The sequence below is a fragment of the Dreissena polymorpha genome, chromosome 16 (assembly GCF_020536995.1).
Source record: "Dreissena polymorpha isolate Duluth1 chromosome 16, UMN_Dpol_1.0, whole genome shotgun sequence".
Taxonomy (NCBI): Eukaryota; Metazoa; Mollusca; class Bivalvia; order Myida; family Dreissenidae; genus Dreissena; species Dreissena polymorpha.
Genome location: NC_068370.1, coordinates 40296781 through 40312508, shown reverse-complemented (window position 1 = coordinate 40312508; position 15728 = coordinate 40296781). Strand labels below are relative to the sequence as shown.

At 34.7% G+C, this 15728-nt stretch overlaps 2 protein-coding genes across 6 annotated transcripts in view; one reads left to right on the top strand and one right to left on the bottom strand.

Moving 5' to 3' along the window:
* The window catches only part of LOC127862516 (uncharacterized), a 44951-nt gene extending 38652 nt beyond the window's left edge, over positions 1 to 6299 (top strand). For all 5 annotated transcript variants that reach the window (XM_052401672.1, XM_052401673.1, XM_052401676.1 and 2 more), the window contains one exon: positions 1336 to 6299. In XM_052401672.1, the coding sequence (XP_052257632.1) occupies positions 1336 to 4151 (2816 nt within the window). In that variant the 3' untranslated portion in view covers positions 4152 to 6299. The remainder of the gene's footprint in view (positions 1 to 1335) is intronic.
* A 4879-nt stretch (positions 6300 to 11178) lies between these two features.
* On the bottom strand, positions 11179 to 14888 carry LOC127862523 (uncharacterized). Its single transcript, XM_052401685.1, has one exon. The coding sequence runs from the start codon at positions 14850 to 14852 to the stop codon at positions 12525 to 12527; it is 2328 nt and encodes a 775-aa protein (XP_052257645.1). The 5' UTR covers positions 14853 to 14888; the 3' UTR covers positions 11179 to 12524.
* Between the last annotated feature and the right edge of the window lie 840 nt (positions 14889 to 15728).

The following is a 15728-nucleotide window of genomic DNA, read 5'->3' as shown; positions in this document are numbered from 1 at the left end:
GGTGGGGCACGATTCCTTCATATGTATGTAGTAAAAACAAAGTTTTCCCAATATAAACAGATGAGAACATACATAATTATGTGGTAATGAGAATCATGTAGACATCTTGTAAATGGATTTGTTTATAAAGAGCAACTGAGACACAAACCGGCCAAGGTCTATATCATATATTTGTGTCTACTTTATAGCTATGCCTTAAACATTTTGTCTGAGACTGCATGGCCTATAGCTGTGATATTTGGGTAATAACATGGTCAAATTTGCCAATACTTATTGAAATTCGGATAACATGATTGCGCCGTAACAGTGGCAATTATATGCGGAGCACTCGTGAGCGAACAACTACCATTATTGACCTCTTGATTTCCAGTATGAGGCAAAATTAATGTTCGAATTTGTGACGCTGTCTAAATAACCTTAGCTCGCTGTTTAAAATAAACAAATGCTAAATATGAAGAGTCGTGAGTTACAATCTAGATTATTTACAGTTGTGTGGTTTAGTTGTCTGAAAAACGTTCCATTTTAATGTTACAAAAGTGAATTAAATGCGAATTATAGTTATATAGCAATAAAACATAAAGAACATTTAGTGACATCTTTAAATAATATATCATACAACTTCATATTTTTCATAGTATTTCTCATAAAATCAATCCATAATAAAACTGAGGATCTAGGAGGCCTGCCCGATTAAAAAAGCGTGTTTGTTTTTTAATCGAATACAATAATATTAAGAATAAAGAGGAAAAATCGGACCCATGGGCGAAACCTGTGTTTACCCCAGGGATATATTAAAACATATGCAGAGGACAAAATTACAATAAATTTAACCCCGTTTTACATGGTGTCAATTCAGAGGAAACGAGTGTTCAAAAGTTTGCAAATTAAAATTGATTAACATATTAAATAATAAACCTTTGATACACTGTGTGTGGGTATATTTGACCCAAAGGAATTAATAATTGGCACTTATCCGAAGACAACCACACGATACTGCATTACAAATCAGACCTTCGAGAGTTGATAGGAACGTATATTATTAAAAAAATTATTATGTTTTAGTATTAACACCATGCGTTATACTTTTTGTACAGTAATCTGTTATTAATTATTAATAAAAACTGATATAATAATTTTGTTGTGTATTTGATAAACAAACTTGACATAATATTAAATAGTTTGTTATCAAATAGCCTGTTTTGCCAAAGTGATCACTAGTTAGATTTGTCTCCAAAACCGGTTTAAGCATTGTTTACAAACAAATTAAATTAGTTTTAACAAAGTAAGAATTGCGGTTCTTCCTCTTTAATACCGTAATTGTTTCGTATATTTCAGATCTGATGGATCTTTTGAAGATACATTATAAACAAACGTTTGGTCATATACCGATATCCGCACTAATTGAGAGCGAAGACGAAAAATTTAGTGACATTTATATAACGCCTAATTTGCACTTGATGAGCCAGACAACGTTAAGAAACACAGAGAAGCAAGTTACAAAATACAAAGACCTTTTGGTTAATGATGACAAATCATATTCGCATATATTTATACAAGGCGAGGCTGGGTCTGGGAAGACAACTTATTGTGCAAAACTAGTGCTGGACTGGTGTGAACCTACAACCAAAACCGAGTATCCTAAAAAATGCAACAGTACTGAATCGCGCAGCAAAAATGAAGACCTTGATTTTAATGATGTACATGTTTTGAAACAATTTAAGTTCGTGTTTTACGTTGCTTTGAGGAGGTCATTGGAACAGAATGAGATCACACGGATGATTAGAGAACAGCTAATTGACCTGATATACGCGTCTGATGAAGACCGACAGCAAGCGTATGCACTTCTTGACACGATTTTGAAAACAGAAATTTGTTTGATAGTCCTGGATGGTCTAGATGAATGGGTTGATCATGAAGGAAAATACGCTCTACCGATACTTCCAATCTCATATCGAGAATGTACTATATTAATTACAACTCGACACTGGAAACTTGCTGAAGGAAAAGTTAAGAAATCTAAAATTGGTAAATTGATGGAACTGAAAGGCGTTAAGAATCCTGACAAGGTTTTTAAAAATATTTTAGGCCGCATATTCAAAGGAAAGCAAGTGGACGAAAAGTACTCTCAATTTTATGAGTTCACGCGAAACAAAAAACTAAGAAAATTATTTGCTTTTCCGATCATGTTGGGGCTTATCGTTTGCTCGTGGGCAGACGGTTTACTACGTGAAGGGACTCAGTGTGAAATATACAGTCTCATTCTCGATTGTCTTCTAAAAAAAGTAACATATCAAGATAACAGAGCAACATTTCAGACATCAACTTTCTCATGTTTCAGAGGAACTCAGTATTTGAAACCAAATATTGAAGTGATTGATGTACTTTCAAAAGTGGCATTTCATTTGTTGTTTGACGAACAAAAGGAATACTCGCTCATTTTTACCAATCAACAGTTGTTGAAGTACTGTGTATCAAATGAACAAACTTTGTTCGGTTTAAAATCAGGAATTCTTTCGGAAATGAAACAATCATCACGATCGCGACTATCATCCTTGTTTTCTTTTATCCATAAAAGTGTCCAAGAATTCTTAGCTGCATATTATATCTCCAGCAACGTTAACGTCATTGACACCGTCATAAATAAATATTGTAATCGTGATGACACAGAGAGGAGCGACACATATCAAGTTTTTGTATTTGTGTGTGGTATGAATACCTTGGCTGCAAATAAGATGTCTGCGTTAATGGCCGAACATGATGATACACCGGATATGCATTGGCAGTTCGATACTTATGGGCGTATTACTTTGAACACAACGCTACAAGAGATTTTGCTGGATGGCTATCAAGAGGCCCAGGTCCATCAACATACAGATATTAACCTGCAACTAAGTCATTTTGTGTTTAAACATGGGTTGTTTCTTTCAGAAACCACTCGTAATATAGCAGCATTACATCATATCTTCACAAGCACAAATTCGTCAGTGGTTCAAGAATTAGTATTAGACATTGCAAACTATGGCTATGCTAATGCCGAGTATCGTGTTACAATCTTACCTCAACCCGAGTCTTTTAAAGTCAATAGAGATGGTAGATGTACCATTTGTTTGCCGTTTAACCTGTCATCGTGTCACAAGCTTAAAAGATTGTATATCAATCGCACGGTAACAGTTTTACCAGGAGCACTATTAGGACTAAAGCTGCTGAAAGAATTGTGCATTTTGTGTACATATAAACAACTGGATTTGTCAGCGTTTCAACAACTTGAGTTATTACATACATCGCATGATGTCACATTAATACCGGACTCCTTACGATCTCACAATAAATTAAAACAAATAAAAGTAACAAATGTTGAGCAAGAATGTAGACAAAACATTGTTCGGACAAAGTTTCTATTAGACGACACCGACCTCGCACAGTTTGGGAGCTTCTTCCCAATTCCATACTTAATAGAAAGCATTGAGATGACTGATATTGACTGTTCACCTATTTTACTACGCAGTCTATTGAACGCAATGTTGGACCTCAATCGTCGTGTCAATCTTAAAATCCAGACAAAATACCTTGGGACAAGAACATCAATGACCTTTACAGCGAATAGCGGTTATACAATGGAAATGGATACTTGTTATTCAGACTGGTCTAAAGCTATACGTGGATTGCATATTAAACGCCTTAATCTAGACGTAGGTGAGAAAACGGCTGGATGTTTGAACTTCGATGTGCTACTGCTGAATACAATAAAGTCCCTTGTCTATTTGGAGACGTTAAGAATAGAAATGAAATATTTTCTACGAACAATTGAGCTACCATCCTCCTTAAAAGTTTTGATTTTAGAATATCACGAAGTATCATCATCTGAACTCTGCTGTATGTTGGAGAAATTGTATTCTTTAAACCGGACGATGAAATGTTGGCTTAAGATCGGTTATCTACATATGCATATTTACTATCCAGTGACAAAATATCATGACGACTTACGGCAACGCGGTTTACTGGCACATGTTACACAGTATCGCATACATGGTGACACCAATCCCGATACAACTGATGATGATTCTGAAGATTATGACGATGGACCGACCTTCGAGATGGTGTCTCGGAATATCAAACATTACATTTCAATGCGACTCCAGTGTCAACGCTAAGTGCTAATAAAGCGCGCAACCTTTCCGCTTTAATGACGATGGACCGACCTTCGAGATGGTGTCTCGAAATATCAAACATTACATTTCAATGCGACTCGAGTGTCAACGCTAAGTGCTTATAGAGTGCACAACCTTTCCGCTTTAAAATTTGATGAGCTAATTTTGTGTGCTTAATTAACCCGACTTAATTATAACTAGAAAACGGATACGTGATTGTTCATTCGTTTGATATTTATTTGCGCATGTGATAGTTTCAGTTATTCGAATTTTTCAGAATTGTTTTGCTGATCCAGTATGATTGTGTGGTACTATTCAACAGTCTGTGGGCATAACAATACTTCTTATGTACTAAATTGTCATTTCTCTTTATGCGGCAAAGGAATCGTTGGAATAGCAATTTAGTTATGAACTACACAAATATTGTTTGATAATCAAAGATATATTGCGTTGCTTGCAAGTTATACGGCTGTTATTGTTAGAGATCAGCCTTTTTATTCAAATATAAATAAAACACCAAGTACAATGTACTGAAACGATAAACCGGATGCAATTGAACTTTTAAATTAACTCTAGCGACACATTTCAGAGAAATGTTTGAGGCAAGGGTAACTAGTGCTTCGAAAGCCATTTTTTGCGAGAAAACATGTACCAGAGCTGTAATATGAAGGACAAGAGCAGCGCATAACGGGTGCCATGCTCGGCTGCAAAAGCTTGTCAGAATATTTTCTTTAGAGGTCACAGTGACCTCGACCTTTGACCTAGTGACCCAAAATGGATGTGGCGTGTATAACTCATCAATAAGCATCTACATATGAAGTTTCAAAGTTGTAGTGGAATCACTTTGATTTGAGAGCCAATGTAAAGGTTTTAACACGACGCCGGCGGACGGCGGACGACGAGCAGGCTATGACAATACAACGGGTTTTCTCCGAAAACAGCCTCGCTAAGAATTATGTATAACCAGTCGCATACTTGTTTTATATCTTCGAAAAGTTGTAAGCAAGGCCTAGTTGGGTTAACGTTTGCATTCGACTTCATATTCTAGTTTATAAACCCTGACGGTGAGGCGTATTGTTTTAGAAAATTAAACCATAAGAACATACATTTAATTTACTTATCGCAGAGGCATTATTTTGAACAATATTTCTAAGCGGTTGATTTAGTTCTGTTTTTTTATACTGAGGTGCTTGCATTTAACACCATATCCTACAGACGAAGACATATAATTGCATCGTTGAGAAGGTTAAAACTATACCACCTTGTATTGAAGTGGAAATCTAGTGTAAAATAAAAAAAATAATTGTATTCTTATTCTATAAGTAATATTTTAGTATACGTGAGTATGAAAGAGTAACTATAATGATCTATGTATACATCGTTGTTAAATCAATAGTGCTTTTGTTATCCGTGAAGTAATTCAGAATGTATAAGTAAAATGTTAAAAAAAACAGTCTTATTCAGAATAGTTCTTGAACGATGTATTATATTTGTGGAATGAAGGATAACTATTTGAGCCGTGTTCTGAGAAAACTGGGCATAATTTGTGTGCGTAAAGTGTCGTCCCATATTAGCCTGTGCAGTCCGCACAGGCTAATCAGGGACGACACTTTCCGCTTTTATGGTATTTTAAGTTTCAAGGAAGTCCCTCCTTACCGAAAATCAAGTTTAGTCGGAAAGTGTCGTCCCTGATTAGCCTGTGAGGACTGAACAGGCTAATCTGGGACGACATTTTACGCACATGCATTATGCCCAGTTTTCTCAGAACGCGACTAATTTCATTCATGTAGTTGTGTTTATCTGTCCTTACTTGATTTGCATGTGAATAAGTTATCTGAAAAAATATGTATGCGGCATTTGAACATAAAAAACTATTCAGATGTATACAATGAATACCAATTTATATTTGAGGTTGTATGCAGCAAAGATCTATATATTATGTTTTGTGGATTTTGTTTGTGCATGTTTTTGCAATCATCACGTTATAAGGGTTTTACATGTTACACACAATATTTTGTGAATATAGAATTTTGGCTGTTTGATATTTTATTATATGCTTTAAAGGTTAACGAATAATCGCCTCTATCTTTTAATTAATGTATACATGTCGTACAAAACAATGTTTATGTAAATAATAAAAGCGAGAAAGACGTTTATTGTTTATTTGTAATGTATTATATAAGAATGCTTTGGTTCAGTTCAGACGGGATCAATCAAATTAGCATGGATACATTCATACATATACATTTGTATTGTATATTTTTCATAGATTGGTTTGTTAATTACTAGCGCCATAGATTAAGAGATGTGCTGCAACAACGTTTATGCACATCATGCAAAGAAATTTAAGCGTAAGTAATTTGTTCACATATATGCGATGGAATAATTGGTCCCCCAACTGCTAATTCTCTAGAAACTGACATTTGAACTCGTAATAATGCGTTTGCAAGCTCACCACGAGGCAGAAGCTTAATAATAGATAGTTAGATACCATCTGTTGGTTTAAATCGGAAAGAAAAGAAGTAGAAGTTTTTATGATGTTCGTGTTAGTTTAAGACGTAGTAATTGCTATTGTTGATACTTTTCATTATTCTGTTGTTGTCAGTGCTATTGTTGTGGTAGTTTTTAAGGTTGTTTGCCTTGATGAGTATTTCTTCTTTGTGTCTGCTGCGCCTGTTAATAAAGAATAACACACATGTCTCATGTATATATCATTATGGTGATTGTATTTAAAAAAAATATACCGTATAACTACGTTACTGTTGTTTTTTTAAATTTCTTAAATACTGACCATAATTCAACCTTAGCTTTCACATGTTTATTTTACTAATTCTACTTTAGAAAAATAGCAAATACATCGATTTAAAGTCATTCTGCAACATTTCAATTTAACGGAATGGAAGCGTGCACAGTCTGTTGTTAAATGCATTATTTCTTCAATTTAATGACCATGATGGCACCTATACCAACAAATATATCTTGTCATGTAAAAGCAGCTGAGATTTGTTTTACCATGAACATGAAAAAATGATCCCATTGAAAAACGTTTGAATTCATTTTTAACATAGATTCCTTCTTTCCATTGTATCTAACTCTGAAATGTATCTCTAAAAGTCTTCTGATTCAAACTGAACCGAGAAAAATACAATTCATGTAAAAAAAAACCACACTCGAAGAACTACGTCCATAAAACAACAAGGCAATAACAATTTCTTAAACAACAGAAACACAAAACTAACAAACAATTCAACTTCAAATACCACTACTAATTCTAAAACTAGTAATAGTATTACAACTTCTTTGGATACTAAAACTTGTACTACTAGTTATACTTTTTTCCCGTGGAAGCTACAACACCAATACCACCACTTCTACTGCTTTTCTACTAGTATGTTTGTTGCTTGTGCTGCTGTTTCTGTTATTAAAATAGCATATCGAGGCAATGTATTGAGCCTAGAAACTTGTAGATTCTATTCCCAGAGCCTTAATTCATTAGTTGTGGATGATATGCACAACTCATTTCGGCAAGAGGACTGGAAATGAAATATATACACTCTGTAATATATACAATCATCCCACGTATTGTCTTCTAATTCAATCAATAAAACCAATTGCAGACGACCGAAAATAAGTGTGTATTAGTGGAGTGTTACATTTCTATTTTTAGTATAAAGAAACGCCGTATATTAAAGTTTATGAGTAAATAAATTTTAAGGCGAAAATGATTACTTCATTGCCATACGTTTGCTTAAATTTAATACACATTTATTACTTTTACTTTCATTTTGTTTTGACAAAACATTTCGCCGGAACTTCGCATGTACATTTTGTAAGCGATCAGATATCAGAACATGTTAATCAGCGTAGGAATACGTACTTACGGTTAGATCGTGGTCACGGAAGACTGGAGATCAACTAGTTAATTCGACCCTGCTTTATAAGGTCAATGTTTGCGACAGAGGCAGGATAATTTGTATTCTGATCTCGATGAAGCCTTTTAAACGAACACTAAGCAATCGCACACGTTTTTTGTTGTAATATGCAGTGTTTCCATCAGATTGTTTTCCACTTCCCAAATTAGGAATAACTATCAATACAAATTTTTTTTATTTGCTACCAATGCCAGAAAACACTTGATCCAGAAATTGAATGTTGAAAACGTCATCAGATAAAAATTGAAGGCCACAAGAACAGTCTAAATTACGATGGTGGGTTAAACGATGATCAATCCAAACAATTTTCAAAGATTCTCTTACATTCCAATCAAACAGCCTATGCATCGTATAGTTTCGTGTTTTCACTGTATTAAATGCAGAACATTACTGCCTGATATGATGTATAAATTTAATGTGTTTTAATATGAATTGCTTCTTATGATATAACATATCATATTATTGACTTACTTTGAGAATGTACGATTCCGAAATGCTGTGTAGGAAAATGGTTCTTGGTAAACTTCTTTCATTGGTTTAGGAATTCCTAAGTGCTCGTTGATTGGTCGAGACGCCTAAGTTTCCGAATCCTAAAGCATCCTAACCATAAATAGCACGCAGCAACACGGATTTGTTACCTCGGTCACTGACTCAAAATCTATGTTAAAGTCGGAAACCTACCAGCTAAGCTGAAGTCGCTATAATGGTAAGGAATAGTTTCATGAACTCTTAAGTATTAAAGTTATTAACCAAATTAATTGAATGACAGTAATGCTGCGCACCTTCGTCATAGTTATTTATTTGTAAACTAAATCCAAATGTCTCATATTGGCTAGCTGCCTACGTGGCTATGCAAGGTCATTTTTTGAGCGCAAAAAAAGGATTTCTACCTTGTAACCACCAGATATATTCTAATTGGCATAGATACAATATTTTTCTTATTTATATTCAGATTTAAAATGCCAAATAAGTTGTGTGGCTTTAATCATGTATGTCAGATTGTGAAATGTTTGTCAAAATGTATGCCTCATTTGATTAAACTTCCTTTTAATTTGTAATCTAGTTAATTTATTTCAAAATATTTGAATGTATATATCAAAAATTTATTTAGCCAAAATTACCTTTCATTATAAAAATTCATACTTTTATAGTAATTTATAGTAATTGCTTTAAGATTTATGTAAACAATGTTTTAGCCAAACAGTTTTCTTTAGCCAAATGTGGCAGCAAAATGAGAATATAATTACTTGTTGTCATTGTATACTAAATTATGTTTTGATTAACTTTCCCTTTTGGGGGATTCTAACTGCTTCAGTACCATTCTACTGGGCATTGTTTAAAAAGCATTTAAGTATTAAGTAGCATATTACAGTTAACGATTGAATTTGCATTAATTTTGTGAAAGACATTTTAATGCTGCGTTTGTTTCAAAAAATATTTTTTAGTACTTTTCATTAACATTTGTATATGTGAACCTTTTACACTTTTTTCAGATTTCCCACACATCCTCGAAATGTTTTGAAGTTAAAACGGCAATTCTTTAGAAAGTGCTCCTTGTCAAACATTGTGGGTGCCATTGATGGATCATTGATGCCAATCGTGTCACCATCAGATCAAGAGGAGGCCTTTGCTTGTCGAAAAGGATTCCACGCCATGAATTGTCAGGCAGTGTCGTCACCAGACTTGATGTAAGATTGTTTGGTTATCAAATACTTTGTTTCATTTCGTTATTCTGTGTTTTACATGTAAAATCACAATCATGTTGACTGTGTAATTACAAGCAGTTAATGTCGGGTCAGTAATATCTGGTTTTGCGTGTTTACAGTTATTATATGCATTGTGGCATGAAAATTCGAATAACATTTAGTAAATAAAATAGATATAATCATCGTAGCTCTCGTAATTTTTTTTTTAAATTTAAATAGATTCCTGTATGTTGTTGCTCGTTGGCCGGTTACTACACATAATGCAGCGATATTTGAGAATTACCGGTTGAAGGTAAAAACTAGGAAAAAGTTTTCACTGGAATTAAATTTGTTCACAAATGCCAGTGAGTAATAGTAAACATACTGTACATAGTGCTTTTATGATTAAATTGTTTTCAAAACCATTTAATATGTCTGAAGAAACCTCTTTTTTTATTGATTATCCCCTGCCTCAGTCCGACAGATATTGTTTCTGCATTGTCTGTGTATCCGACCATCCGTCATACTTTGTCCCTAAGGAGCTGTTTCGACTTTTTCCTTATATGTTTCTCTGTATCTATGTATTTCTCTATTCATGGCTTGATCTTCTTTTTTACCAAATTATTGACATATATACCTTGATAACCATGATTGATACTTTTTGGGGACAGTGGTTATGCCCTCAAGAGGTATCTTCTGACACCCATCCCAGTCCCCCGCAACGGGCAGGAACACATGTACAACAGACGGCATCGACAGGGTCGCTTGTGCATCGAGCGAACATTTGATTTAATCAAGTCTTGATTCAGGTAGACGGAAATATTAAATTATCATTTACACTTTTGTAAATCCAACAAAGTTTGGTAGTAAATGTTGCACTCTATGGACCTTCTGTCAACCATAATGTACTGCTCTAGCGAGTTTGTTGCTTTTTCAGCTAGCTTTTGTGATCACCTTTTGTATGTTATGCATAGGTAACTTGCGGAAACTCTAGAGGCTACCTTTAAAAATATCAGATCGATTTAGAAATTCATTGTGTGTAATTGTTCATATAAATTTGAATATAACTTTGCTGTTTTCACCTTCAAATAATGAGAATTTAACACTGAACATTTAATTATAGATGTCTTCACAAGACCGGTGGGGTTTTACCATTTAAACCACATAAATGTACCAGCGTGTTCATGGCTTGTTGTCGGTTGCACAATCTGTGCGTTCAAAACGGTCTACCGGAACCACCAGAACTGTATTTGGAAGAGGACCATGATCTGGAAGTGGGTGCACCTGACAACAACGTTAGTGGTCTGGAAGTCCGCAATCAATTTGTTCAAGTACGTTGAAAGTAAGGTGTAAAATATACACTTATTCTCATGTGAATTGTGATATTAATGAAATAAACATAGAAAATACAAGTTTAATGTAACGCATTTATTTTGACATTACGTAACAGCTTAAACATTGAACTATGAAAAACATATTTGGTTTTGAACACCAACGGACATATAACAAATTACAGAAGCATAGAGTACACACCACTTTTTGTCTATTTATGTACCAAGTAATGTACGCGATTTTGGTATAGTTGCATCACAATTATCAACAAACAACTCATGATTGCTGATGCCACTGGCAATTTTTGTTCAAATAACAAAGCATGCATCGTGTGACATATTTAATCAGTATTTAAGCCAATTCAGACGAAGGCAACTTCGAAAATCTATTCACCATAGCGGCATGATATCTTGACAATCGCTGTATTGTTATTTTTATAAAACTAATGTCTTAAATAAATTATTTACTTTTTATAATATTTTGTATTGTGTTGTTTTAAAGTATTTTAATGAAAAAGCCTAAATAAGTATTATGTGATAAACCAAAACACTTTGCTTAAATGGAATTCATTTGCCAATATTGTTGACTTGAAATATGCATGTCACATTTATTGAACATTACCACAATTTATCCAATTAGTTAATCTAACATAAAGGGCTACCCAACTATTCTCTAACTGTTATGTTGTATTTAATTTTTTTAAACGTATGCAGTGCTCTTTATTGAACATATTTTTTTATCAAATTATTAGGTATTACTTCTTTATCACATATTGTGTATCAAACATTTACAAAATGTTATGGAAACGGTAAACATAACATAATTTTATATTCAAAGAGTAAACAAAGTAAGTCCTATAATTTTTGTGCAACTATGGGAACATAATTTACAGTATACAAGCATGAAACACAACAATTACAAGATGCATTGTCATTAACAATTATACATATTTGAGCTGTATCGAACATTACAGAAACATACCAAAATGTATTAGCAAACAATTGTATGTCGTAATTATGTTAAATTGTTTCGTTAAATATTGTTATATGACTGAAATTAAATAAGTATGTGTGTTAATACTTATACTGACAATATAACAATTGTTTTCAACGATCATAAAAGTATCGAACATTACATTAGAAATAAAATTTCTATGAAACACAAGACTTAATTGTTTTCATTGTCTCATTGATTTAAATTCTTGCTTCAAACAATTTTGAGCATCGCTCAATATCACTGTCAGAGAACGTGAACAGTTTTGGCTTGTTTGTTTTCTGTGGAAAATTCACAGTACAAAGTACATTGGCATTTGAAACCCATATCCGATCTTCACGTTTTGGCCATTGATATGCGTTATTTTTAGTTTCCATAAACTTTATTTCTACTTCTCCTTCTATTGCATCGACTTTTACAATCTTTCCGACGTATCACTGGTTTTCATAGACCGCAGCCACATACTCGCCAATGTTTGCGCTTGTTTCTGTGACAATTAGGGGTTCCAGTTCCGGTTGACCCTCTTCAATCAAACCGATAGAAGCAGACGGTGCCGGCGCTTCTAAATCACCATCGGCAATGACACTTTCAGAAGCAATATGTACTGATACTTCAATTTCATTTAAAATATCAGCATGAACTGTAACAGCAGCTGTGGGTGTCGGCTTTCTTGTATGTTCTGCTCTCCAGTCGTCACACCGCACCCCTGAAAGACACCCAACACAGTAACAGCTTGTATCTCTTACGAATATTTTGAAGTTACCCTGGCCAACTACTGCATGTAGCTTCATGGTTCCTTTTACTGGACGCAGGTTTGCAGCATATTTTGCAATTACTATCGTTTTGTCCGATATTTCTTTGTCAGTCACAAACTTGAATTCAACGTTATGAAAGCTTGACGTTTCTTTTGCCCAACTGTAAAAGCCAGAAGCATCCTGAATCATAACTTTTCCTGTTTTGATAGCATTGTCAGCAAGACGCTTGACAGTTCCCCCCAAACCGTCACATGGTCCTTTCCCATGACCCGCTTCGAAATAGTTCCAGACCGCCTGGCACCCGAAAATAGTATCGTAGTTAGCAACCACGTCGAAGATTAGCTTGTTTCTATACTGGGATGTAGGGCTGTCAGTCCAAAAATGACACACTTCTATGTCCGGAATCATTTGCTTAACTTCCTTTTGAATGGTATCCAGGAAGGTGACAACAGTGTGGGCGTTGTGTGCTAATGTGTCCGATACTATGACAATACTTTTATGCTTCAGTTCGTTGTTTTGCATGTAGTATATGACAACAGGGTGCAAAGTAACACCTGTTTGATTGAAATAGGCCGATTGAATTTCATCGGAACTGCGACAAGCATAATTTTCCGCAAAGTCCATTTGGATTACGACTTGTTTTTGTGGCAGGTTTTGTTTCAGTGTTCTCATCTGTAAATACTGGTTTTTAACCCGGGCAGCATGTTCGCTGAAGTCTTGTTTCTGGTTTTCTATATGGTCAAAAAATTCCTGTTTGCCCATTTTTGTATCTGTTATTCTCATAACGCTCTTCTGTTTCCCTCTGTCATCAACGACAACACGTTTCCATTGTGGAACAGTTACAACTTCATTTAATGAATCTAAAACTGTCTGCCTATCGATCTCATCCTTTGCAAACACGTCTGGATTGACAGACACGGAAACCCCTTCTCTTTTAAGTGTTTTGGCCGTTAATGACATGTTTTGATGTTTTGTACAGAGGCAACTGTTTCTCGATATGAACGCAGACAATTTTATGTTTCTTGGTCGTATTCTACAAAACGTGGCAAACGACACTTTACACTCTGGATTCTTTGATAAAAACTTTTCGTGTAAATTCTGAAGATAATCAGTCAGCACTCTAGACTGCTTTGCTCCCCCATCAGTGTTCACACAATCAGCCTTTCCAGGTGAGATTCTACTATTGTCGTCACGCTCAAAAAATTCAATTATCAACTTTTCATACTTTCTGGTGACCCTCCGCCCTTTCGTCTGGTTTGGTTGTGAATAATTTGTGTATTTGGAAATAGTGTTCTTATTTAGGCCAGTCTTTTTTGACAGCATTGAACTGAATCTGTATTTTCTGATTATTTTTCCGGCTACAATTCTGTGTAATTGATTTATCGACGCCTTTGTATGCTCTTCCATCTTTGAGCGTAGCTGTGCGGAAAGCACATTTCCGAATATGATTTCTTTCCTCACCTTATCTTTCTGTGCAGGAGTGAGTCCCGCTCTGTTCATAAGTTTCTCCGCGCTACTCCTGGGCGTTTGAGGGGAACTTTGAAAGCGCTTCATAAATCGCTGTCGTTTTCGTTGCTCAGTCTTTAGTTTTCTGGCTAAATCTATATTTGCCCTTTTAAGCTCTGTAATTTCTTTCTTTGCACGCTTTAGTTCTCGTGTAACCCTTTTGGTTGGTCCAGCCGCTCTTCGAGGGAACTGCATCGCTACTATCATATTGTTTGAAGTATCAATCGCCCCATTCACACTCTCATAGCCGCTGGTATTTATCGACTCGTTGTGTGAACTAACATTTTGTTCCTCGGTAAGTCGTTTTTTCTTTTCTCGATATCGTTTGACTGATTCTCTTATGTTTTTGCGTCGTTCTGTTTTTTCCGCGGAACTTAACAAACCGGTAGGAATGTAGTTTGATCTTCGTCGTTCGCGCTCTTTTCGAAGATACCCTTCATTGTCTTTTTCTTTCAGTCGTTTTCTATAATCTTTACAGATTTCAGCCCTAGATTTCACCATCTTAGTCTGAAAGAATGTGTTGTATTAGGTATTGTTCGAGACTACAGTATGTAATGTTCGATACTACTTTGTTAAATAAACAACATACTTATTGCATTTATGTGCTGATGAGCATTAACTAATTTCCTAAGTAATTATTCAACCTTTTGAAAACGACGCTGACAGAAGTTTTGCTATAATAGTATACCTTTAAAAAACATGACCCATTTCGTTCAAAAATATTAAAAACAAACGCATTTTGTTCAACTACCTTGTGAACACATATCGGTTTGCATTACAGCATGAATAAATTACACACATCTGTGACTCCGTATGCGTAAAATAACATAGCTGGTTTTTATAAATTGGGGAAAACAACGACCACACATTTCAGATGAAATGTAAGTAATGTTCGAGACTAAACATCGCGTACATTACACAAAGTGCTTTACAATCGCGAAAATTAACCATACTTATTTAACTATGTTTTTGCATGCAACTGATTACTGGTTACTCGATTATATACATATAGTAAATGTTAATGTAAAATGTGAATTGAAAACATGATTAAAATTTAACATACCTCGTCATGCGTAAAGCCGTCTTCAAAAACAGTAAAATTGTGGCTAACCTGTAGAAAATACTAAGAAAGAAAATTCTATGACATCATACGTATGACGTCATTCCAGAATATGACATCAGCAACCTTGTGTATATCGTGCAATGCAATTTACGTTATATATGTATTGAACATTACAATCTCGTACATTACGACCCCTTGATTTAATGTGGAATTAGTTTACATATTTCAATTAGTGGCTCATTTAATTTTTATTATACGAAAAATGAGTCGGTTCCGTGTGATAGAATAATTACAATTATAAGTAAATGAGCCGA

What these genes read in the sequence shown, in the direction of transcription:
- LOC127862523 (XM_052401685.1), bottom strand. Translation starts at nt 14,852, where the DNA reads ATGGTGAAATCTAGGGCTGAAATCTGTAAAGATTATAGAAAACGACTG.